We start from the raw sequence: 27841 nt of genomic DNA, 5'->3' as shown, positions 1-27841 counted from the left end.
TTTGTACCCCTTCCCCTTGGCCCTACCCCTACCCCTACCCCTTTAAAACAAGGGGTAAGGTGAAGGGGTATGTCTCTAGCCCTATGAATTGAGACACCCCTCCACCTTAGTCGCAGATTTCTTTGACACATCGCAATCATGTCATGTTAATGTAATTAATTTGTAATTTATAATAATAATAATTAATAGTATTGATTATTAATTAAGTAGTAATTAATTCATGTTAATAATACTATTAATAATTAATCAATAATAGTAATAATATTGTTTGATTAATCATCAATCGACTGATTAGTAATTAATAAATAAATAAATAAATTAATTAATTAGTAATTAAAATAAATAAACAGTTGAAATATGCCAGTCTGTGTGCAATGAATGTATACAAGTTTTACTTTTTGAATGGAATGACTGAAATAAATAAACTTTTTCATGATATTCTAATTCTATGACCAGCACCTGTATGTATGTTATGGGCTGCATCTAGTTCTGTTAACCTTATATTTCTTTTTCAGATTATCCCGTTTTTTGCATCCAGCACTATTTCCTTTAGAAATTTCCTTGACAAATAATAGCAGTCTATTAGGACGTCAAGTTATGTGTTACACATATACATGTGTATGTATATATTTTTGAACATTTATGAAACTTCTCCTCATTTTCTGCCTGAAAGCTTATTCAGAGTTTGCTCAGGGCTCCCTGTTTGTTTACAAAACACACATACGCGTTACAGACCTTGAAATCCAACAGCAGGGATCGATATTATCCAAAGATTTATGAACATACAAATTAACGTGCTTACACTTTATCATGATTTTCTCCATTGTGAGATATAAAAGTGTCTTATTGTAGCGTTCGTGTGTATGTGCATTATAACGCTTCAGCACACGAACGACGTTACGATATTCTTTAGAACGACAATATACGCAACATGCATCCAGCAGCAGACACGTTGCTGTCATAGACAACTGCCTGTAAAGTTTTTTGGCAAGTTATAACTTTCTAAACAGCGTAATTTGTAATGAAAGCCAGTTCATTTGTGCGGCTCTTTCGGCGCCATGTTTGTTTTTTCGGAGACAGCAGTAAGCTCCTCCTACCCCTCCAAACGGAGTGTGCATCCAGATTCACTCCAAACGGAGGGGTTTGAAGCCCTCCGCCTACCCCTCCACCTCGCTCCAAAAAGAGAATTGAAACACCCCCCTGTCTCTCGTGCCCACGCAAAACGGAGGGGAAGGGGTAAGGGGCAGGGCCGAGGGGTAGAATTGAGGCTCAGCCTTAAACTAACCCCATGCCAACCAACCTCAATCCGACAGTATATGCTAAGTACTAATTATACCATAAAGTCTGTTCATTTCACCCTATTGAGGTTTCAAATCCCGCAAAATCTCACAAAATGTCATACAGACAGCCAGCAGAAGGCATAAAAGTGCTTCATAAAAAAATTAATAAATAAAAAAAATCAGCATTTTTTTTGTTACAAGCAGGCATCTATGCTAGACAAAGTCCTTATATAGTAAGGTTTCACATCAGGGGCGATGCCAAAAATACAAAACATTTTTTGTCCATTTTTGGGCCAAAACCCCCCCATTTTTGGTCAAAAATGGTCAAAATTCAAAAGTGGCCCAATCCTTTTGAGATGCATATCAAATTCCTCGTCTTGACGAGTAGAGTCGAAAAATATATAGTTTGAACTAGCTTCGACCTTGCGTTACGTTACAATGACTGAAAATGTGGAAAGGTCAACACACTATTCGTGAAGGGTCAAATTCATAAAACCTGTTATGATGGTCTGATTTTGAGTATTTTGGTGTCTTATTATTTGTTTTCTTGCATGAGGAAACCAATAAGACAACTTTTATAGACCATTATGCCAGTCTTAGCTATGAAAATACAATTATGTCAGATAAGATAGGCCTATTGATTAACTTTATCAAACTTCAGAAATGGTAATAACATCAAAATTTACCGTAATTGGCCTATTTTACATCGAGCACATTAATTATATATAAAAATGACATAAATTGAAGTATGTTTTTGTGAATATGAAGAAAATAAGAATCCAAAAGCAAAGAAGACAAAGATATTTTAGAGTAGATTATGGCAAATTTATTAGCACCATTTTTATGATTCATTGTTTCCGTTACACAACATAAACTTGATATTTCAAGTATCAGAACCATTCAAAATAAGCTCAATACACCCAGTGACATGTTTTTGTTACATAATTACCAAATTGACAAATTTACGTTACCTTAAAGGGGCATTCCATAAAAAAATTAAACTGATTACGAGTTTACGACTCACATGCAATTGTTGTCATGTGGTTTCTCCATGTTATTTAGACTGCAGCAACTCTCTGGTGTACAAGGGATTATGGGATATCTCAATAGGGCGAATATTAGCACCAGGGGTTGAGTTGGGCTGGAACGGTCTGGAATGGTGTTCTGGCACCCTCAATAACATTCCACAACTGCCTTTAAATTCCAAGCACAATAAAACAGCCGGTGTCGCAGACCGAACGGCCCGCCCCTAAAAATCGGTCCGCCTTTTGCATGTGCACATGCATCATTTCGGACCACAGCAGCACGTCTGAGACAGAGTCTCTTCACCCAAAGCAATCAAATGGATTAATGGGATTATTAACCATCAGATGATAAAGGTAAAACCTCTTAAATCATTCTAAAGTCAGTTTTAAGCAGAAACGAGGGAGTTTTAAGCAGAAATGAGGCAAAATTCCGTGACGCTTTGAAATGTCCGACACGCTGTGAACGCCTCAGCTAGCAGCACGTTTAGCTGCGGCGCTCTGATCACTTCTGCCACCTTTTATGATGAAATAATGCTCAAATTTATGTGGAAATGATTGCTGTACAAAAGCTTCAGATATCTGTCGCTAAGATAGATGATGACTGGAGTGCAGTTTGAAGCAGAAACCGTGAACCGCGTCATTAGGGGGGGCTGATTTTTAGGGGGACCATTCGGTTGGCGACACCGGCACTGCAGCAGAAACAGCAAAAAAGAAGATGAAGATGAATGACTTTCAGTCCATGTTAACAATGTGTTATTCCATTAGCTATGCACATAATGTAATCATAGCTTATAGTACCATCCTGATCATTCTGTGTCCTGGAATCAAGCTCTTGTGTTTGTGCTTTAAACATATCCAGTGTGCAGTTGCACATCTGACTTGAACAAATCTTGCAGCCCGATGTTGACCCTGATTGTGTCATTCACCAGCACTTTGGAACACCTTGGACATGGAGCAGAGTCAGGGACAGCTGATGCTGTATTCTCATTGGTAGTAAAAACACATGATGAGATTAAACTCTGTCATTTAAGTGTTGTTTGGCATAAGTGTTTGGCATTGAAGCCATGTGTCCTAGGCTTCGAGAAAAGCTTCATTACTTGAAGTGTCATTCTAACAATGCATTCAGTATCAGCTGGAAAACCCAAGGTGGAAACTTCCAAGTTTTAAAAACCGGGCTTTCACTTGATGAACTTGGAAAACAATGTTGATGCATGCAGTAACATATTCTAGCTTTGTTGTAGTATTCACAAGGAGCACACAAATACATTCTTACAACTGCTTAATGTTGATGTGGAAAATATGTCAGATGAGTATATAGTCTTGACTCAGGGACAATGTCAAGGCAGAGGACTTTGCAAAAGCTATAACACTAGCAACTTTACTCGTGTATATAAAGAATGCACGATAGAGGATGCCATGATTGTAGTACTTATGATGATATAACCTGACGACACATTCAAATTTTTTTTCCTGAGTCGGACCTTGGAATTTCTAACCTTACCACATGTCATAAATACAACATAATGTCTGCTTCTGCCTGCTCCATTAAGGATCTCAACAGCAGCTCATTGTCATCCTGGCCCCTACTGGTCAAATCATTTGTAGCGCAATACAAAATATTAAAACTCCTTTATTTTGGCTTTTCAAGCAACTAATATTATAGGCATTATTGACTAGATATAGAACATCTCCAAAACCACGTAGCATTTAGTGTAATTACCTGCTGTAGATTTTTCTTTATCTATTATAGGTCATCTGATCATGCAGCCTGGGCACAAAGAAAACAAATCCATCAGACTTTACAGTACAAATCAGTATGAGTATGAGAGTTGTTTTGAGGTGTATCATTTGTTTTATTTGCACTGTTACAGGGATGCTCCCTTTATATAGCACCCCTTGGGCACATATTGCTGCATTTTGGGATTACCTTTCACTGCTGTGATGATGATACTCAGTTATACATGCCGATAACTGCTGGTAATCTCGTTCACATAAAATCCTTAGAAGATTGCCTTGCATCAGTGAGAAGTTGGATGTCTAGAAAGTTCCTACTTTTAAACTCTGATAAGACTGAAATGAGACATCGGCATCAATTTGACCAGTTAACGCTCAGCCTAGGCTCATGTGTCATACATCACACTGACAAAGTGAGGAACCTTGGGGTAATTTTTGATCCTACATTGTCCTTTGACCTCCACATTAGAAATATTACGAGGATTGCTTTCTTCCACCTGCAAAATATAGCGAAGATCTGTCCCGTCCTGTCTATGGCTGATGCTGAGACCCTGATCCATGCATTTATCTCTTAGATTGGACTACTGCAATGTTCTATTTTCTGGTTTACCACAGTCTAGCATTAGGGCTCTCCAATTGGTTCAAAATGCTTCAGCCAGACTTTTGACACGAAGCAGAAAGTTCGACCACATTACACCCATTTTGGCATCTCTTCACTGGCTTCCTGTCCCAGTGAGATCAGATTTTAAGGTTCTGCTACTAGTCTATAAAATTGTTCAGGGACTGGCACCTCCATACCTAGTTGACCTAATTAAACCTTACGTACCGGCCCGGGCTTTGCGTTCTCAGGGTGCAGGACTACTTTGTGTCCCTACGGTGAATAAGAAGTCTGCAGGTCATAGAGCTTTCTTTTATTGTGCCCCTGTTCTGTGGAATGATCTCCCTGTGTCAATAAAAGTCAGATTCTGTGGAGACTTTCAAGTCCAGACTTAAGACGCACTTATTTTCCCTTTCGTATGGCTAACATACTGGTATAGTTTTGTTTTCTGCTTTTTATTCTTTTGATTCATTTTATTAGAAAACGGAGCGTGCCGCACCCTTAATTTTACCTAAATTCTGGGTCTTTTAGTGAAGCTTAGGGCTAGTGGCTGGCGATCACCTTAGTATTTCTTCTGTTTTTCGTGTTGATTAATGCTGGAAAATTATACAGTATTTCTTGTCTTTCTGATGCCTGATTCTGTTTTTTTCTCTCTGTTTAAGGTGCAGCTCCATCCAGAGATGGGAGTTGTATTTGTGCTGGCGACCCTCCTGTCCTGTGCACCAACAGCATTTCCTGTATATTTGTTCTGTGAATTGTTCTGTAATTTATGTTTGTAGCATGGCCCAAGCAGAGGGTCACCTTTTAGAGTCTGGTCTGCTTGAGGTTTCTTCCTCAGAGGGAGTTTTTCTTTACCACTGTTGCTCTGGGGGTTAGTAAGGTTAGACCTTACTTGTGTGAAGCACCTTGAAGCAACTCTGTTGTGATTTGGTGCTATATAAATGAAAATAAATTGAATTGAAAAATTTACTGTTACACTGGATTTTAGGGTGCCCCCACTTGCCAAATCCCACATTAACCCCTTATTCACACAAATATCAAATTATTGTCCATATCAGTGGACGTCAGTGTAAAGACAGATGCTACCAATGATATAACCAGCTTGAGATGGGTTCTCACCTCAGCCCCTGGAGGTGACAATTAAAGTGTCAGACATGCCAACAGCTCAGGCAGTTCAACAGATTCACACCCGAGCTGAGCAGTTATTCAAGTTGTCATATTCAACATCAGTATATGGACAGCACTTTCACTTTGTGTAGCTAAATGTTATTCAATATTAAAATCTATAATAATGTGAATCAGTGTTCCAGGTTTCTGCCAATTGTTTGTATTTCATTCAGTAATATCGTGTTGCCACACACCAAAAATATCTGTTTGACTTTGTCAATTTTCTTTCATTTCATATAAGAAATATTAAACATTTTGACAACAAAAAGCCCAATTTGTGAGATTACTTTTTTCATCAAAACTAGTGGGCCTGGTTGGTGATTGGGCTCCGTGGCACACACACACACTTACCCACATCAGCCTGTTGCCATGCATGGTGCTCAACTGCAAATCAGAAGTAACTTGAAGATTAATGTCCTTGCCAAAGGGACCTTAATGATTTTCCTGTTAAACCGAGGATCCTCTGGTGTCAAGCCAACCACTTTAACCTCTAGGTCATCACCTCCCCAAGGAGGCTAGTTGGTAATGAGGCTAGTTTGTGTGAGGGTAGCTGACTATATACGTGCAGATGCTTTCGTTTGAATGAGATTTGGTATTTGATGTCCTACATTTCACATAAATGGCAGTTCATTTTTGACCATTATGTTCTTGGTTATGGTAAAGGTTAGGGTTGGGGGTAGGAGTAGGGTTAGTAACAGTGAGTTAAATTTTTTTAACTTCCCGTTACAAAAATTTGACTCATTTCGACAAAAAAAAAAAAAAAACGTGAGACTGGGCTGGAGCTACCATATGAAGCTCTGCAGAAATTTAGATTACAAGATGGTGTCAAGCAGATGATAAATTAATGAAAGAGGCACAAAAAGAACCTTTGACCAGGGGGCGCTCTTTCATGCTGTGAAATTTGAATATCTCCAGACAGGTGTAAACATCCAGCAGCATGTGGTACTTCATCGCCAACTTAATTACTTTGCAGACTCTTTACTACATTATGAATAGAAGTCACACAGATGAAAGATGAAGGACTCTTTCCACTGCTCCCATGAATATCTCTGGGTGTCCACCTACAATTTTACGAGTCTCATAATTTGATCATTTAATTAAAGACAGCCACTTAATACTGTCTGGAAAGCAGGAAGGTGTTTGTCCAACAGCTCACCTTACTTTACATCCAATAAAGGATATACTCATTGTTAAAACTTGGGACTTATGCCAGTGCCTATAAATCAATTTGAGCTTACAGTTATCACACAAGTTCTTGTAAATTTTGGAAATCTTGATACATTTAATAAGAGTTTTGCAATGACATTCATTGCATGGCTCAACGTTTCTGGGAAACTCAATATCTTTGAATCCCCCAAACCAATACAAGAGGCGAGTATATAAAAAGTTGAACTGCTCTTTATTGATTTTGGCTTGCAGTACTAAAACCTGGCAGTTGAGTGAATGCTCAACATAAAATCAGTACTTAGAGCTATATTATATAGTTGTAATAAATTCATATATGCTTCAATTTGACTGAGTCTTAGAAAGAATTCTTGGACAGTCTGCAAGATGGCGTCACCTGGGAGTATACCTTTGTCATAGTTCAAATAGACCCTCAAGACACTGGTTCATAATGCTACATTATTTACTATAGTGACAAAAAGCATAACATTTAAGCAACATGATTGATATAGGATACTCACTCACCTTTTTATCTTCTAAGAAGAAAGAAAATGTATGCAGAGGCGTAAGCTAGTAATCATAAAGCCTATGCTCCGAAAATGGCTGTGTCCTCCTCCACTTTCATCTTGCCACCAGTAATCCATATATGACAAACATGCAGTTGATGGCTGCAAACTGCATTCTGACTTTGGTCCTGGGTAGTCTGCATCTCTTTACCCACTCACCACGGCACCACAGCTTGTGTTTGTGTTATGAGCCACCCCCACGTCTCGCTGCTGTGTGGACAGAATGGTTGTCCAGGTAACGTTCCCTTTCGTCACTTGTCAACACTTGCACTAGGTTCAGGTGCCATTATGGTCTGACTGAACACAAAAACGGTACATCAACTTGCATCAGTAGTCACCTTTAGACTGTTTTGAAAATTAGCCTGTCCAAATTAACCAGCAGAGATTAGACACTGGTTCTTAATTTTTTTCTTATTTATTTCTTGCAGTGCAATGACAACGACAAAAGAATGAACTCAAGTGTGGACGTTTGACGTAACCAGCCTTTTTTTTTTTCAAACTCATTGCCTTATTCTTCTGATACATGGCTCTCTTGTTATGCCATCCTCCTTTTAGTTGAAAAGAAGAACTGTAACTAACACAGTTAAGATAATATACATGCACAGTATGACGTCATCCCCAGAGAGGGAGATATGGTCTTTCTGTGCCATCTTCCGGTGTCCTAAATATCAAACTAAGCAGTGAATGTGGAAAAATTGCCAGTCAACTTTGTCCTCTAGTTTCATGCAAATAACACCATCGACAAGCCTGACACTTACCACATAATGAGAGGAGGGCAATGAGAGGGTGCGAGCGCCATAGAGAGATAAGTGGGAAAATTGAGAGGAAGCATTGTTTGAAGAGACAAAATGATAAAACAGGGAGTGAAAAAGATTAATAGAGTTCAAATGAGCAAGAGTGGGAGAGAAAGTCAGGGAGGAAGAGAGAAATTGGGGCTTCAGTGTCCTCGCTTTCTGGAATAAGTGTCGTTATGTCAGTAGAATGGTTCTGGAACCTGAGCATGGTTGGCCTGCTTTGTTGAGGGGGCTGTGAGTTTCTGCTTCAGAACACCACGGTCCAAACATGTAGTCACATACACACCACTTTCCACCTCCACACCAGCAGCGCAGACAGGCAGCATAAATATTAATCAGTTCACTTCATAATGAGTTCACACATCAGATCAGTGTTTCTATCACATTCTCATCGGTTTGATGGTGTCCACCGTCCAGACAATTTCTGTTCCAATCAGTGTGCACTGCACTTCGGTCAATGTTGCCTAGTCACATTGCCAGGACAGAGACTCGCCTTCTGAAAATGACACCAAAGACTGTAACGTGTGTTTAATACATTATTGCACTGTGTCCGCAGTCATAGCAAGTGACTGTCTCCTTGGGTCTGTGACACTGAGTAGTTGTTTAAGGTTGAGCTTCCTGCCTGGATGTTGGACATTGGTGGTGCCAGTCACTGAGTCTCAGTGAGATCAAAGGTGATGAAACAGCTGAGATGGGTAAAGCTGCAGGGATCTGTGGCATTGGAGCTAAACTTCTCAAGGTGGGTGCAGATGCTACCCTCTTGGTATGGAAAGCAATTGTTGCTTCCATTTGTGAGGTTGGCATCATCCCAACAGGACTTGTGGTCCATCTCTAGAAAGGAAAGGGTGATTACCTGGATTGCACTAACTATAGGGGTATTACGCTGGTCTCTGTGTTGGGTAAGGGAAGTGCAAGGGTCATTCTGAACAGGATTCAGTCCCACATACTTGCCACTCAGTGTCCAGAGCCAGTCTGGCTTCACAGCCAAAATGTCAACCATCAACAGCGCTGTGATCTTTAAGAAATCAGTGGATACCCTGCCTGCAGTTGAGTGAGACATCTCAGTCTGATTTGTGATTGTACTGGGTCAAGATGAAGATTCAGGCTCTCAGTGACTTCCTCAGCCACCAGAAGTGTATCTGTATATGGTGAAAGTTTTGAATTTATTAAGATATTGTTGGGATGTCTTGGGGAGGCTAGGTCTTTGAGATTGAGAGATGCTTGGGAAGATCTTATGGAGTCCTGAGGTCACTGGACAGCAGAAGGTGAGGACAGATCAGTAGTCGGTGATTACGAATCAGGACCCTGAATAGTTCCATAGTGTGGAGGGTGCAAGAACATGTGGCACCAGCACATGCTCCCAGACTTGGCCTAGCTGTGTGTTCTCCTTTAAATCGCTCTGAAAATAGTTCTTTCACTGCAAAGATTAAGATAAAGTTTAATTTTTCCTGCTGGCTTGGATTTGAACAAAAACAAATTAATAAATAAGTGCCACTTCTAAAAAGGCATTGGGGAGACCAAATTGTAACTAGTTCTTTTTGGAACATTTTGAAATAGATTCATTAAATACACACACAAACCAGTCCTGGCATGATATTGTTTGCTGTCATCTGTATATTTATTACTATGAGCAGAAAATGTTGTGCATGGAAAAGAGTGCTGTTTAGTCACATAAAATACATGAAACACAATATGGCGTGTGCTTGTTAAGTACTGGTAAGGTGTTTTTTGTTTCATAGTTGTGCATCTGGCAGTTCGTGTTTGTTCCGTACATGGCTGCATCATGACCTGACCACTAATACCTGGTCAGCGTTTGAGTCATGCTGAGATCCACTGTGGAGTCCCTGCTGACTACAGCTGATTTATATCCAAAGCAAAAAAAAAAAAAGTCGTGAGCAGGCCCAGTTGTAGTATTATCTGCGTCATGTCTCACATCTTCTGCTCTCTCAACTTTCTACTGCAGCAACGTGAGACATATTAGCACTGACATTCATTAATGACCGTTACACCTTTTATTGCCCATTTGGGCCCATTTTATCTGTGTTTTTGTTTGACTTGGCCACAGAACTCCCTGAAACTCAGTTCCTACATAATCGGCTGATGTCTTGTTACATCTGCACAGTGAAAGAAGAAGAATCCACCAAAAGCACGCATCAAGGCTGAAAAATAAGGAATTTACTTTTGATAGCCAGAAGCAACTTTACCTGGAACACACACACACACACACACACACACACACACATATATATATATATATATATATATATATATATATATTTCACTTTTTTCACTTGGAACACTTTATTTTTTCACTTTTTTCATCTGGAACACTATTTTATTCTAAAATCAGGATCCATGGTGATTCCATTGGGTGGTAAATGACCTGACCTCTGGTTTTGTGTTGGCAGTGCTTTTAGTTATAAATGATAAATGGAATGCATTTATATAGCGCTTTTCCATCTGCATCAGATGCTCAACGCACTTTACAATTGTGCCTCACATTCACCCATTCACACAAACACACACACACACCGATGTCAGGGTGCTGCCATGCAAGGTGCTCAGTACACACCAGGAGAAACTTGGGGATTAAGGACTTTGCCCAAGGGCCCTAAATTATTTTCCAGTCATGCTTGGGTTTGAACTGAGGATCATCTGGTCTTAAGCTCAACGCTTAACCACTAGACCATGACCTCCACTGAGTTGAGTGATGTTCTGAATTCCCATAAATTACCAGCCATAGTCTGTGGATTTCATCTTTCCTACTCATCCCAATAAATGTTACTTTTTGGAGTTTTCTATTCTGTTTTCCATTGTGCAAAAACCTCTTTATTTAAAGTTTTGGAAATGTTTCCAGACACCCTGTTTTCCAAAGATAGTCCTGTATATCCCCCCCCCCCCCCCCCCCACACACACACACACACTTTTATTTATCATGTTCTCATCAAAACAGTGTAAGCATAACAACAGTGCATACAAGCATGTTAATATGCGCTACAACCCGCACATTCATAAACATCTAATACCCCCATTCTACCAACAGGTCCCACAAAAAAATAAAATAAATAAATAAATAAATACACACACCCATGATAATCTAATTCAGTCAAGTACAATAGTATTCAAAGATCTAAGGTAAGAAATAAATGTTGTCACACTATTTTATGTCCTTTTACATTGTCTGGACTTTTCTAGAAAACAAAATACCAGTTTGACCTGTATTCAACCATTGACCATTAATAAAAAAAATGTTAAGGGGATATGTTTCAGCAGTGTCTAAGGAGTTAGATATGTACAGCTGGAGTGCAGTGACAGCCTCTTCAGTGTTGTTGAGTGTATGTTTAATGCACAGGCAGTGGGAATCAGAAGTGCAACACACGCTGAAACAGTGGACAACAGCAGGACCAGGTGTGGACATAAATACAGAGCTGATGGATCACGACAAAAGAGGAAAAGAAAGAGCCCATCTCGTATTTATAATCAATCTGGCCATTTTACATTTTGCTGTGATTTGTCAGCAGGCCGGTGGAAAGCTTATATCTGACAAGTTATATCTGACGATTGCTCATTCTTGCTGGTTCTATGATCAACAAATACCCAACTGTTAAGTCTCCACAAATCCTTTCTCTTGCACCCTCTTTGCCACACATTTTTGCACCACCAGTCAAGATAGAGCCCACTATGTAGTTACTTGTATTTGCATAATCTGGGAAATCTTGCTTCTGATGAGCCAGTAATTGCTAATTTTTGTGAAGGTTTGCCAAGTTGTTTCTGGACTGTAGCATCAAGCACAACTGTACCAACCATATTGGAAGGACTAATAAAAATATTTACCAAGTATATATTAATAATGTTTCAGGAACTTAAATGGCTTCATATTTCCTGATGCAAAACAATCAATGAACACCTGAAAATATTCCTAATACTTGAGTTTGATATCATTGTAGAAAATGAGAAGCAGCTTCAAGCTCCATCAATCATTTCAAACAGATATAAGCAACTTGCAGTGGATCCTTGGGTATAGCTGGAAAAACTTTGTGTCAAACAAGTGGTTATTTAGGGAGATTCGGATGAGGAGTACCACTCGCCTTGTGAGTAGCGTGTTTCTCTATGCATGATCCAGCACATAGGTGCCTTAGCATTGAGGACCCCAGTAGATGGAGAAGGCCAAGCGGATGCTCATGTTTCTCCTGGCTGTGGCAGATAGATGCTTATTTTAGAGATGTGAGATGGTTATTTTACAGATGTGGTGATGTGCCAGTTGCCTGTTTGGGTGGTTTCTATCCAGGACCCAAGGTTGTTGTTCTTTGCTGTCGTAGATGCGCTGATGCGTGGCACCAGCGCATACTCCCAGACTTGACTTGTCTTGCAGTAGTACCCCTCCCTCACCGTTTGGAACCAATCACATTTTCAAGGTTACAGTACGGTTTCGATCATGGGGTGTCCTCATACAGGTGTAGAACAAAACAAAATAATATCACTTGAAATGTTCAACAAATGTTCTGCAGTTTTCACACCCTAAACACAGTGCATAAAGAGTTGACATCGCATTTTGTGGAACGGTATTAAAAACAAACATCTGATAATGTCGTTCATGGTCAATGCTGTAAACCTCACTTTTTTTTCTTTGCTTTTTTTTATTACAGTACACAGCCCACAGTCCTATACATATAAAACATTGCGGTAAAAACAAGTGCTTCCTTTCTTTAATATTTCTCTCCTTGCTCATTCGAGAAGATTTCACCGTACAAGTGGTCTTGGCTTGATATCGTGTATGTCAGCGCACCCATGTGTAAGTGATCAGGCTGCTTGTGTGCGCTGGTGTGACTAATGGAGCAAATGGTGGGTGAGATGTGAGGGTGGCTGATGGGGAAAAGGGGTCACTTGGTGTCATAACCTAGCCAACGTAAGCTGCGATTTAATATGTGCTTTTTGTGTTTTCTTATGACACATGCTTTTAATCTCTATGGGACTTTTTAATGGACTCATCTGTCTGAATGATCATCGGAGAATAGAATCTGTACCCCGGCCCGGGGGCGTGTGTATGAGCAGTCTGTGCAGCTGTGGGCTATTTGTGTGTGTGTGTGTGTATAAAACATATGAGAGGTCTCAATGCTAATGCGTTTCTGAGAAGAAACAGCGTGTAAAATACACAGTAAGCATGCAGAGCAGAGGGAGTGCGCTCCCGGAGTGCAACGCTGCATTTACACGATCAGTGCTTATTGCAAAGTGTGTGTTTGTGTGTGTGTGTGTGTATCTCTGTGTCCATCAACTGTATCTGTAATTGCGTGCACACGTAGGCCTATTTTAATGGTTGCCATGGAAATGATGTGCTGCCAGAGAAGTTCACATTCAAAGAGGGCTTCTCGCTCTTTGTCTCTCGCCCGCTCCTTCTCCTCCTCTTCCGCCTCTTCTCTTCTGTCCCTCTTTCTTGTCTTCTCTTATTCCCTTCATCCTCTGCTTGTCTATGTTCTTCTCCATTTTTTCTAATCTTTCCTGCGCTCCTTAATTTTTTACTCTTTTCTCTCCTTCCCTCTTTTTTCCTCTGCTTCTGTGCGTCTCTTATTGTCCCTCCCACCTCTCCATCTCTACTGGAGAGCAGCGTTCAATGACTATTAACAGAGGGGCCTGTAATTACAGCCAACGAACCTCCAGCAATTATTTTTCCTAAAGAAGTTGTCCTGTCATCTCTGCATAGATCCTTTTATCTCTCACTCAATCTCTTGTGGTTTCTTCTTGCTTTGTGATTTCCCGTCTTATTAGCTGTCAGCTTCGTGGGAGGGTTATTGTCTCAAAATGTAGGTTTTTTTTCTTTTTATTACCTTCCATCTTCCTTGCTAAGGACATTCATGTATGAGAAAGGCACACAACACAACGCATCAGTTGTTTGGTCAAAATTCACATTTTAAATATCTATAATCTAATTTTTGCTTGTCAAAATATGAAATTTTATCTGCACTTGCATTTTTAATCATCAGAAATGTACTTCATCCATCTTCATATCTTCATATAACTCAGCAGTCTATCACAACGCCAACACGCAGTGCATCCGGAAAGTATTCACAGCGCTTCACTTTTTACACATTTTGTTATGTTGCAGCCTTATTCCAAAATGGAGTAAATTCATTTTTTTCCCCTCAAAATTCTGCTCACAACACCCCATAATTAAAACAGGAAAAAGTTTTTTTTTTTTTTTTTTTGCAAATAGATTAAAAAATAAAGTAACAACACTTACTCACACCGTATTCACACACTTTGCTCAATATTTTGTTGATGCACCTTTGGCAGCAATTACAGCCTTCATGAATATGATGCCACAAGTTTAGTGCACCTATCTGTGCGCAGTTTTGCCGATTCCTCTTAAGCTCCATCAGGTTGGATGGGGAGCATCAGTGCACAGCCATTTTCAGATCTATGCAGAGATGTTCAATCAGATTCAACTCTGGGTTCTGGCTGGGCCCCTCAAGGACGTTCTCCTGAAGTCACTCCTTTGATATCTTGTCTGTGTGCTTAGGGACATTGTCCTGCTGAAAGATGAACTGTTGGCCCAGTCTGAGGTCAAGAGCATTCGGGAGCAGATTTTCATCCAGGATTCTCTGTGCATTGCTGCATTCATGTTTCACTTGATCCTGACTGATCTCCCAGTTCCTGCCACTGAAAAACATCCCCACAGCATGATGCTGCCACCACCATGCTTCACTGTAGGGATGGTGCTTGGTTTCTTCCAAACATGATGCCTGGCATTCATGCCAAAGGGTTCAATCTTTGTCTCATCTGATGAGAGAATTTTGTTTCTCATGGTCTGAGAGTCCTTCAGGTGCCTTTTGGCAAACTCCAGGTGGGCTGCCATGTGCCTTTTACCATGGAGTAGCTTCAGTCTGGCCAGTCTACCATGCAGGCCTGATTGGTGGATTGCAACAGAGATGGTTGTCCTTCTGGAACAATGTTGGAGCTCTGACAGAGTGACCGTTGGGTTCTTGGTCACCTCCCTGACTAAAGCCCCGTTTACACATAGATGGTAAACTCTCCCGGAAGCGTCCCGGCAGAGATTTTGCCCCCTCCGGGCCGTTTTAGGGATCAAACGCCGTAGTTAACGCCGGCGCACGGGGGCGTGGTTTGGTTCCGGCTTCACCGGGAATCGTCGAAAAAATTATTCAACATGTCGAATAATTCCGGGAGCGCTCCCGGAGAAGTGGCCTGACGACGGAGACAGCGCGAACAATGGCATTTGATACTTTTTAATCGCCATGTCATCCTGCCCCTTCCTGTAGTGCCGCAGTTTACACTGCCGTAATTGGCGGCCAGCGTTGTATCCCTAACCAACGGCATGTAAAACGGCGATAGAGCCCACATCGGCATCCTCAAAGGTGTTTTAACCGGCGACAGAGGCAGACAAAACGGCAGCGCGAGCGGACAGTACGCTGTTCTAAACGCCACCTCCCGGTTAACGCTGTTCCAAACGGCCGATAGGCGGCGGTCAGTATAAAAACACTAGCGCGCTGCATGCAGGTCTCTCACTCGCGGCCAGCTCCAGATATTTTTGCAGAGAAGCTCCAGTATACCTCCTAAAATAAAATTGGCAGCGGCAAGGACTTACCAAGAGGTCTGGTTCAGAAGCAGAGGGTAGCCCTGTGGTGGAAACGAGCAACACGTTGAGGAGGGGAAAAAGAGAGAAAAGAAAAGGCTGAGAGATGAGTTCCCTGTCACTCCCTCCCCCTGCACTGACAGCTGCTTCAGCCTATTATACTCTGGGGGCGGTGCCTATAAGCAAAAGTTCCTGGAGTAACGCAGGATTTGCCTGGATAAATCCAGCAGTACACAGGGCATTATCGGCGGCAGCAGAACACCGCCGTTCTCACGCGTGTCTTAACCTGCGATTGTAAAGGATAGAACTGAGTATTAACCCCCGTTGCCTGACGTGTGCCGGATGCTACGGCGTCAAAACTCCGCTTTATTCGGCGGATTTAGCGGCGTTTTATCCGCGTATTTGCGGCTAGTACGGCGCTCAAAACACCGGCGAAATGCTCCGCCCCTTTCCACCGCGAAAACAGCCGGAACTACCGTGAACTTCGGTCTACGTACTACCCGCAGACAAAACTGTTTATGTGTAACCTGGGCTTAAGGCCCTTCTTCCCCGATCTCTCAGTTTAAATGGGCGGTTAGGTTTAGGAAGAGTCCTGGTGTATCCGGAAGCCTTCCGTTTATGGATGATGGAGGCCGCTGTGCTCATTGAGACCTTCAAAGTAGCAGAAATGTTTCTGTATCCTTCCCCAGATTTGTGCCTCAACACAGTCCTGTCTCAGAGGTCAACAGACATTTCTTTTGACTTCATGCTTGGTTTTTGCTCTGACATACACTGTCAACTGTGGGACTTTGTGTAGACAGGTGTGTGTCTGGACTCCAGTTAAGCTGTAGAAACATCTCTAGGATGATCAGTGGAAACAGGATGCACCTGAACTAAATTTTGAGCTTCATAGCAAAGGCTGTGATTACTTACGTATAGTGAGGCAAATAAATATTTGATCCACTGACAGTTTTGCAAGTTTTCCCATCTACAAAGAATGGAGAGGTCTCCATAGTAGAGAAGCTTGAATCTTTGACTGGACTGGGTTGCTTGACGCGAGGACGTTTCACTTCAAATCACAGAAGCTTCCTCATCTAAAATTCTTGCTCTGGTAGTCTGGTAGTAGTAGAATTTTAGCTGAGGAAGCTTCTGTAATTTGAAGCGAAACGTCCTTGCGTCAAGCAACCCAGTCCAGTCGAACATTCAAGCTTCTCTACTATGGAAACCACCTGGACAAGCCTTCACAGAAACAAAATGGAGAGGTCTGTAATTTTCATTGTAGGTACACTTCAACTGTGAAACAGAATTTAAAAAATATTCAGAAACCAAACCAAAAACAACAAAAAAAGATTTTTAAATAATTAATTTGCATTTTATTGCATGAAATAAGTATTTGATCCCCTACCAATCAGCAAGAATTCTGGCTCTCACAGAGCTGTTAATTTTTCTTTAAGAAGCCCTCTTATTCTGCACTCTTTACCTGTATTAATGGCACCTGTTTGAACTCGTTACATGTATAAAAGACACCTGTTCACACACTCAATCAATCACACTCCAACCTGTCCACCATGGCCAAGACCAAAGAGCTGTATAAGGACGCCAGAGACAAAATTGTGGGATGGGCGACAGGACAATAGGCAAGCAGCTTGTTGAGAAGAGAACAACTGTTGGCGTAATTATTAGAAAATGGAAGAAACACAAGATGACTGTCAGTCTTCCTCGGTCTGGGGCTCCATGCAAGATCTCGCTTTGTGAGGTAAGAGTGATTCTCAGAAAGCCCAGAACTACACGGGAGGACCTGGTCAATGACCTGAAGAGAGCTGGGACCACAGTGGCAAAGATTACACACAACGCCGTCATGGTTTAAAATCCTGCAGAGCAGCAAGGTCCTCCTGCTCAAGCCAGCACATGTCTAGGCCCATTTGAAATTTACCAGTGACCATCTGGATGATCCAGAGGAGGCATGGGAGAAGGTCATGTGTTCAGATGAGACCAAAATTGAGCTTTTTGGTATTAACTCCACTCACCGTGTTTGGAGGATGCGACCAACCCCAAGAACACTGTCCCAACTGTGAAGCATGGGGGTGGAAACATAATTTTTGGGGGTGCTTTTCTGCAAAAGGGACAGGACGACTGCACCGTATTGAAGGGAGGATAGATGGGGTCATGCATCATGAGATTTTGGCAAACAACCTCCTACCCTCAGTCATAGCATTGAAGATGGGTTGTGGCTGGGTCTTCCAGCATGACAATGACCCCAAACACAAAATTGGTCAACAACTACAGGAAATGTCTGACCTCTGTAATTGCAACAAAGGTTTCTGTTTTTTAAGGTCTGTTTTTCTATTGTATCAAATACTTATTTCATGCAATAAAATGCAAATTAGTTATTTAAAAATCACACAGTGATTTTCTGATTTTTTTTTTTTTTTTTTTTTTTTTAGATTCTGTCTCTTACATAATTACAGACCTCTCCATTCTTTGTAGGTGGGTAAACTTGCAAAATCGACAGTGAATAAAATACTTATTTGCCTCACTGTACATGTGATTTCTTAGTTTAAAAAAATAATAAATTTGCAATATATCTAAAAAATTTTTTTTCACATTGTCATTATGGGGTATTGTATTTCGAATTTTGAGGAAAAAGCTTTGGAAATAAGGCTGCAACATGTGGAAAAAGGGAAGCACTGTGAATGCTTTCTGGATGCACTGTATACATATAGTCACACCTAGAGGCAAATTAAAATACCAAATTATCCGACTCTGTATGTCTTTAGAGGGTGGGAAGTAATGCACAGAGGCAGAGGAGGCACGCAAATATGGATAGATTGTGCAGTCTCCACGCTGAGAAGCCCCAGGAGGGATTTGAACCACTGACTGCAAATAAATACACAAATCTAAAATGTCCTTCATCCCCAAGTTGTTCCCGTTTGGCAGTTGAGTGCCTTGCCTTGGTAGCACACTGAAATTAATGTGTGTGTGTGTGTGTGTGTGTGTGTGTGTGTGTGTGTGTGTGAGGTATCAATGTTAAGCTCTTTGACCATGAAAGTGCTATATAAATGCAAGCCATTTACATAGTCTCATACTCACTCACTGTTCAACTGCTTAGTCCAATTAAGAGTCACAGGGGGCTGGAGCCTATCACACCAGTCATGGAGTGCGAGGCAGAGTACACACTGAACAGGACGCCAGTCTGTCGCAGGGCCACATACAGACAAACAAACGCATTCGCACCCGCACACACATCTACAGACAATTTAACGTTTCCAATCCATCTAACCTGCGTTTCTTTGGATGTGGAGGAAGCCGGAGCACCCGGAGGGAACTTGCGCAAACACGGGGAGAACACGCAAAGGCCACACAGAAAGGCCACACGTGGGAATTGAACCCATGACCTTCTTGCTGTGAGGCAACTAACAGGCCATCATTCTATTCGTCTAAGATATGACTTATTTACAGTCAGTTGCTCAAAATGACACCATTGTAACTTTAGGTATTTGAAATTACATTCTTATGACTATGAATTCAGGTGTGCAGACAAATGCTCACAGCATTAATGGAAAAAGAAACAAATGTTTATAAGTACCAGTATGTGTAATCTGTGATATTTTAATCATAAAATCTTGAATATGTTCAAACGACGTGTTCAGTTCAAATCTGAAGCAAACATTTTTCTTTTTCTAATAAGGTGGATTAAAACTTTTTGTGGTACACAGCACTACCTACTGGACAGAAGGAACCTAGCAGTCAATGTGACACTGATTTGAAAATGCAGCTCTTTCAACCAGACGTGTGGTGCTGTGACATGTCAATCATCTGTGACCAGTCAGATTTCAGGGGAGTCCAGTGAAACCCGGCCTCCACTGTAGCTCCACCCATGCCAGGAAGTGTTCAACATTTCCTGTTTCACTGTGACTGAGAATTCAGCACTTCCTGTTTGAATGTGAGCTTGCCACTGAGTTCCTGCGAGATTCCATGGGATCTCTTCTGTCAACCAGGAAGTGTTTGATATTTGAACATTTCCTATTTTACTGTGGACTTGAATTTTGGCACTTCCTGTTTAGGATGCCCTGTACCATGAGTGAGCTTCGTGCCGCTGCGCGACGCTTCACTCATATAAGCATTTGTCATGGAATCAGGAATTCCCCATTCACTTATATTGGTTGTGTGATTCCGCATTTTCAATTCTGACTTTTCAGAATTTCAATTTTACATATTACGATTAAAATTTTGACTCGTTGAAATTCTCTCTCTGTTCATTTTTACATTTATGACTCGTCACAATTGAAAATGGAGATGATCAGAAATATAAATGCAGAAATATTGTTAGGTTTACTACAATATCTGATAGAAACCCCAAATGCAGGCAGCAAGAGGCAGGTAGCAAGTGCAAAATAACCAGGTGGTTTATTGTCCAAATAACAACCAAAAAACTCCAAACACTGACAAAAAGTGAGGCATGAGAAAAAGGTCCAAAAATACACAAAGTCTAAACTGAGTCACAAGGAAATGAATCAACAAATACTTGGAATAACACTGTAGCGAAGTCAAACTCTGAATACTCACAAGAAGTGGGAAGCAATGTGAGACAACTGACATACAAACAGGAACTGAGGTGTGGCTTAAATTCAAAAGAACTGATGAGTAAATGAAAAACAGGTATGTGCTAAAGTCAAAAGACAACAGGAAGGTGGCAAAAACAAAAAAGTAAAGAAAAACAACAGCATGGAAGATGAGTAAAGGAAACCCATAATATTTAAACCTGAATGTCAAAAACCACAGAAGCAAAATACAAATCCATGTACACAAAAATAAAAACAACCATGGAACTCAAAGGTGTAAAATGTGTAACATAAGAAAAACTCACAAGAAGAACTAATACATAAAAGAGGCAATCAAATAACAAACTTACAAAAATCAAAGACTAAGTCAAGAACTCAAACAGAAAAGTAACATGGAGCTCAGCATAGAATAAAAGTGCTACAGTAGAAAAACTAACATGAAGATGAACACAAAAAAAGGGGACAAACAATAATCAAACTACAAAAAGAACTGACCACGAACCAAAAACTAAATCAAGAAATACAAGCACATAATCAACGTGGAACCAAACTGAGAACAGAATGCAAATCAGGAGGCCACAGGGGAAACATAACACGGAGAACTCGGAAAAAGGAAGACAAAACGCAGACAGTGGAGAGACAAACCCGAGACAGAGACAAAGGATGACCCACAAAGAGGACGAAGCTGGATGACAGACCATGACAGGTGACAGGAGACGGACCACAAGACACAAACATGAATGCAGGACTGGGAGGGCTCACACACACACACACAACAAATATGTCTTTACTTGTTCATAATTTAAGGTATTAGAAATGTCTTTTTGAATATCTAACACCAAGTTTTTGATTGTCAAAAAGAAATTGGGTTGTCAAATTTGTGACATGAATTTTTCATATTTCTAGATTTTGCAGAATCTCTGCTCTTTAAGGTATCTACTGTTTTTAAGATCTGTCAAAGGATGTTAGCAGCATCAAGGACTTTGTGAAGACGCCTGATACAAACATGCAGACAACACTTGACTTCTTTTTCATCCATTTCTGTCTCTCGCTAATATCACTACCACAGTTCGTAGCTGTCCTCGAGTCTGTGTTGTCTCTGGATCTTGTTCTATTCCCCTGACCCTCTTGTTGTTTTCACACGACAACACCGCCATCTCCTCCTCTGCATTCCTGTATATGAAAAGCTCTATAAATAAGTGAGAAGAACAGGGAACACAGACATATGGTCAAGTATAACATGGGGAGGGGGAGTGGACAGACGGAGGGATGGACAGCAAACTCCTGTGATTGCCAAACTAGGACAGTGGGGTTGGGAAGGATATCAAAGGCTCGCTAGTTACTCCGAGCTCTTCTGCCTTCAATCACGTAATCAATTCCAGTGTCAGTCACTTTGTCTGTGTCTTAGGTTTGTGTTTCACTCATCTCACTCCAGCAGTTTGTCAGTCCGTTGGGGTTGGCATGGAGCAGTCGTTTCCTCCATCTCCGTTTTCTGTCATTGGTATTCGCGATGTGACTTGCTTCTCATCCCTTTCTTTCCTCCCTGTCCTGTGAAAAAATCAGCATCTCATCCGGAGGGAGAGTTTATATCCTCTATAATATGTATCATAATGGTGTTTCCAAACATTCCACATGAATTATTGATCCATGTGAGATGATATGCAAAACACACACGACCATAAAATATATATGTGCCTGTGTTTATGCTATTTGTGTCAAATGTGACCTCTTTGCAAGCTAAAAGCCTAGTTTCCCATAAATTGTCTATGTCATCTCTTACTGTTTCTATGTCTTTATTGCCCCTTGTCTGTCAGCTGATATTGACTGGCATAGATTCATTCACGTGTTGATGATTGCCAAATCACCTTCATTAATCCGTGTTGCTGTTTTAACTTCTCTGTGTCCTTCTCTCTCCTACCCTTTCTTTTTCTTCCTTCTTCTTTTATCATATTGTCATCAAATTTTTCTTCTCTCTCCAGGTATTACTCGCCCACTCCTCCACCATGCCTTTCTACTGCTGCTGCAGCCCTTTGTCCTCTCATGGCAATACTGGGGCTTTCACCAACCTCTCAGCTCCCCAAGAGCAAGTCAGGCGAGCCCAGCCCCGACATCAGCCCTCACCTCCATCACTCCACCGCCTCTCTCTTCTTCTGCTGCTGCTCAGTTTGTTCATCCCGCTATCGGTCTGCTACTCAAGGAGAGACAAGGGCGGGGGAGGCGGTGGCCACTTTATCCCCATCCCTCAGTCCCCTCCTCATCACCTGGGTCTGCCCAGTTTTCTGCGTGGACTCAGCATCGCTGTGGTCCTGGTGGGCAACTCCAGCGAGGTGGCACTGGCTGGGGCCCGGGAGAAGGAGGACTTCCTCCATATGGCACCCAGCGTGGAGGTGCTGACCATGAATGAGACAGACCCGAAGAGCATCATTAAGAGCATCTGTGACCTCATGACGGAGCATTGGCTGCAGGGTGTTGTGTTTGGGGACGACACTGACCAAGAGGCCATCGCCCAGATCCTAGACTTCATCTCAGCCCAGACCCACATCCCTATCCTTGGAGTGCGGGGAGGCTCATCTATGATCATGGCTGCCAAGGTAGGACACTTTGTGGATAGTCTTTCTTGAAGGACTTAACCTGGGAATGGCAGCCGAGTATTGGGTCAGCACTCTGAGTGAAGTCTCTCTGATATACACTTTCACACAAACGCATTTTATGCTTAAATCTTCATCCTTTTTTGTTGTTGTTGGTCATAAGAAATTCACCAAACTTCCAGTGTAATTACTTACTGTATTTTCTAAAGTATAGGTCATGGTTTTATTGTTAGTTTGGGTGGTTTTGCGACTAATATACAGAAAAATTATGCATTTGTTATTTAATAATAATAATTCTGTAATTCTAATAATAATAATAATAATATGCGGCATGGTGGGGGCCTTTCTGCATGTTTGCGTGTGTTCTGTACAGGTGCTCTGGCTTCCTCCCACTTCCAAAGACATGCACGTTAGGTGAACTGGTGATGTAATTGACCATAGACGTGCGTGTGTGTGTGAAGTATTTGTCTGTCTTTATATGTGACCCTGTGACAGACAGAGTCCTGTCCAGGGTGTACACCTCCCCATGAATGCTGGGAAAGGGTTCAGTGCCCCCCCACTGACCCTGATGGAGTAATCAGGTATAGAAAATGAATGAACAGTAATGATGATGATAATAATAATAATAATAATAATAATAATGCCTATCTTGCTTATTTTTGGAATTTAAGAACTCTTAGGTTAATAACAGCACATTCTGTAGTGTGCACATGTGCCACACTACACTAAGTTCCTGTCCGTTGATAAACTCGACCCAAGGGAAATTACAGTATTTCCCCAGGCAACGGAGTGTTTCATGGTGAGACATACAGTTGTGGTTGGAAGTTTACATACACTCTTCATGGGCATGTACAATCATTCCACCTTAGCAAAAGAACAGTTCAAAGACATCCATGGTGATGCCCCCACCTACCTCACAGACCTGCTCACTCTACACAACTCAGGCAGAACCCGGTCAGGCCAACAGCACTGTCTGCTCCTACTCAGGACACGGCTCAAGACCATGGGGGACCGAGCCTTCGAGGCTGCTGCTCCCCATCTGTGGAATGCTCAACCAGACCACCTCAGAGCCCCACAGACGGTCAGTGCTTTTAAGAAAGGACTAAAAACGTATCTTTTAAGAAAAGCTTACAGCTAATGTTATTAATTGATGTGTATATTGTTATGATGTTTTTACAGTTTTTTTTTTTTTGTCTCTGTAGCACTTTGAGATTTGGAATCACATGTAAAGTGCTACATAAATAAAAATTTATTTATTATTACATCATTAACAGCACAAAATTACCATAACATTCATGCCCATGATGAGTGTATGTAAATATCCAACCACAACTGTACTTAAATGCAAGCTTAAAAGTGAGAAAAATGACTTTAAACGTGCCCTGAGCTACTAATCTCTATTTGACCTATCCTTTCGCAACAAATCTAAAGAAATCAGAGCAGGTAGATCAGTGTAATAGAGTTGGGCTTCCAATATGTCGACCTAAGTTCAGTTCCCAGTCACGCTGTACCTTTGTCCTTGACCAGGACACTTCATCTACATTGTCTCTGTCCACCCAGCTGTAAATCGGAACCAGCGTTGGCTCAAAAAATATCCTGCATTGGACTGGTGTCCCATCCAGGGAAATGCTGGACTCTTATCCACTTCACTTTTTGGAATCTGGGGATAAGCATTGGCACTGTTCTCAGGGCTTATATACTGCAGGACGTACTTCTTCTTCTATATTTGAAAACAGTGAAGCAACATTGACTAGTCTGTCTATAAAAGAGAGATTCCCATCTGCTTGAAAATGAATGCTGGGTGCAGACAGATCAGCAGACAGTTTAAGCCGGGCTGTCTGACTTGGAAGACAAACTGGTAACAGTGTTGATGCCAGTAGCAGGATCAGCTGTAGGTTTTACCAGAATGCTCAGCGAGGTTTCTGCCTATTTACTAGGCCTTGCCTAATGGGATAAAGCAATCTGCTTCTGCTTTATCTGTGACTGCCTGGGATCTTGGCTTGCACATTGTTCCCCAAAAAACATCTCTTTTATTTTGTTCTTTGTTCACAGATCGAGCTGCATTAAATATCAGTTAATGGGAAAAAAGTCTCTTAGTTTAAATGTGGCTTCCATACATAAAAATACTGGAAAGAATCTTTATTAATGAAGCACTGTGTTCTCTTGTGGAGAGCTCTCTTGTCACGGTTTGAATTCAGCACTTCATACCGTCCAACAGAATCAGCCTTATCTCAGCCATGACTGTCTCCCTATCATTGTTGTCTACTTTGTCTGTTGACCTTTGGTGTCAACAGGTTGTCGTACCAACAAAGACATGAGTTGCAGTGACGGGATGAGGCCAGCAGCCACCAGTGAAGCGCTTTCTCTCTGTTCCCTCTCATTAGCGTGCCAAGGACAGAAACGGCAGGGAGGTATCCATTCACATTTAAAACTGTGCTCTCCCAAGTAAACATACGTACATCCTGTATTTTCTGGAGAATAAATCATGTTTTTTTTTTTATTTTGGGAAGTCCGATGTAAATTACATACTGAAAATCACACATTCATGAATACTAATTATAATTATTTTTATATCTATTTATATAGAGCTTTCACAGGAATCAAAGCACTAAACAAAATAAACTCAAATAATAAAATAATAAATGCCAATAATAAAAAATTACACTACAACAATGCAAAAATATTCCATAATTAAAGAGCTGATAATACAGAAAAAGGTGCAGTTTATACCCTGCTGCAATGTCTGTGATTATACACAGTTTTTCTTCTTCAAAAGGCATTTTTTGACAGGTGCAACTTGTAGGGGAAACCGGGGCACGGTGAACCATGGGGCACAGTGAATCAGTAGCTATATCTGCAAAACTACATATATATTTGCAGAAGTTATGCCATATTTTTATGCATAAAGACATCCCCCTTATAAATTAGTGTTTTGTTTTTGGATACATTAAGGGTAAAACTAAGTGGCAAGTGATCAGTTTTTTCTTATTAAAAGTAAATTTTGTGGATGTCAGTGTCTTTGTATTTATGTCTCACAACAGAGGAAAGGTGGCCCAAAAATTGTTATTAGTTCGAAGACTACCCCATCCAACTGATGAGCATGTGTTATGTCTTCTCCAGACTATCATCTATTTGATAACAGGACTCATGTGTGTCACATGCACCCGGGGCACAGTGAATCAGGGCACAGTGAATCAGTCTAGAAGTGATTTACTAAGCCCCAGTATCAAGTGGATAACAAATGTTACTTGTTGAAGCTTATACATCTATTTTTCCATGAATTATTTCTATAATTTGTGTATATAAACAACTGTTTTCACATTTGAACAGAAATTATGACAGTTGTATTTCTAATAGTTTCTAAAGGACTTATATCACTATATAAGACTGTCACACATTACATAGCTGGTTTGCTGGATTATAATTTGTATATGCATCATCATATATTTAATAGTTTTGAAGAAATCTTTACAATCATGTGTTTTTTCATTATATTCTAAATTGATTCATTGTGCCCTGGACATTGATTCACTGTGCCCCGTGAATTGGTGTCCGGGGCACAGTGAATCAGACATTTTAAAATCGATTTTAAACACCTGTAAATTACACTTGGGGAGAAATAAATAACACAACCTTATAAACAATAACTTGTTGTATTAAATCCACAATAGAATGACCTAAACCTATGCATAATGTGTTTATGCTGCCACAAAACAACATTTCTGATCCACTGTGCCCCGGTTTCCCCTACTGTGGAAAATATGGTACACTGTGTACACCTATGCAAAAGCTAGAATACAGCACATACAGTTAGGTCCATATATTTTTTTGGACATAAGTGACCTCCACAAATCAAATGGAATCTAGTTATATTCTTAAGGTGCCTTCTGGCAAACTCATGTACATATTTCATGTTTTCTTCTAACAATGACTTTCCCTATACTGGTGTACTAGGACATGGTGACTGGTGAAGCAACATGCATCAGTTGCTGGATGCACAATTTCACTTTTCACAGCCAAAGAACATTGCAACTCCGTCAGAGATACCATGGGGGTGGCTTCTTTCAATATGGCTACCCTGCTGTCCTGTACCAGACCATTTCCTGTTCCTTCAGATGGGAGAACAGATAGCTCAGTGGGATGAGGAGGTGAGCGACCAAAATGTAGACCTACGTTCAATTTCTGGTCATGTTACCAGTCTGTTTCATTGGAAAAGGAATATGTCTGAGTCTACCCAGCTGTAAATTGGTACCAACCTTGGCTGAGAAAGTAAAGTGCAATGGTGTTCCATCCAGGAGTTGCAGACTCTCATTGGCTTCACAGGACATGGGCATAAAGGACCAAGACAGTGCAGGTTTTCTTGGCAACCAATTGCCTCAGCAGGTGACTTTATAGATGATCAGGACTTTAATTTGAAGGAAGGACCTCATCAGGGAAACCCTCTACTGTCTTTGCCCTTCATGGCAAACTATTGCCCACCCATAAGTCCCAATACTAATGGGTGTCAGGGCCTATAAAAGAATGAATCATTGATTTAACTGAAATGTAGGGATATGAACATTTTAAATCTATTCTAGACCGTTTACTTGTAGAATTGTCCATAAAATGAGGGAATCTTGTGAAATATTGGAGCAGCTAAACGCACAATTAATTTTCACCCTTTTAACATGGTGGATGGCACGCTAAACGAGCTGTAATTCCTATAGCATTTGCCTTATTAGGTTGTACTCACTCACTAATCTTCAACCGCTTACTCCAATTAAGGGTCACGGGGGGCTGGAGCCTGTCCCAGCAGTCAT

At 41.0% G+C, this 27841-nt stretch overlaps 1 protein-coding gene across 1 annotated transcript in view; it reads left to right on the top strand.

Moving 5' to 3' along the window:
- Positions 1 to 27841, top strand: part of LOC117528025 (glutamate receptor ionotropic, NMDA 2B-like) — a 378003-nt gene that overhangs the window by 78365 nt on the left and 271797 nt on the right. Inside the window, exon 3 of the mRNA XM_034190545.1 lies at positions 22434 to 23045. Coding sequence (XP_034046436.1) covers positions 22434 to 23045 — 612 coding nt within the window. The remainder of the gene's footprint in view (positions 1 to 22433; positions 23046 to 27841) is intronic.

This window comes from Thalassophryne amazonica, chromosome 16 (assembly GCF_902500255.1).
Source record: "Thalassophryne amazonica chromosome 16, fThaAma1.1, whole genome shotgun sequence".
NCBI lineage: Eukaryota > Metazoa > Chordata > Actinopteri > Batrachoidiformes > Batrachoididae > Thalassophryne > Thalassophryne amazonica.
The sequence above is the reverse complement of the archived record's forward strand: the minus strand, read 5'-3'. Positions and strand labels throughout refer to the sequence as shown.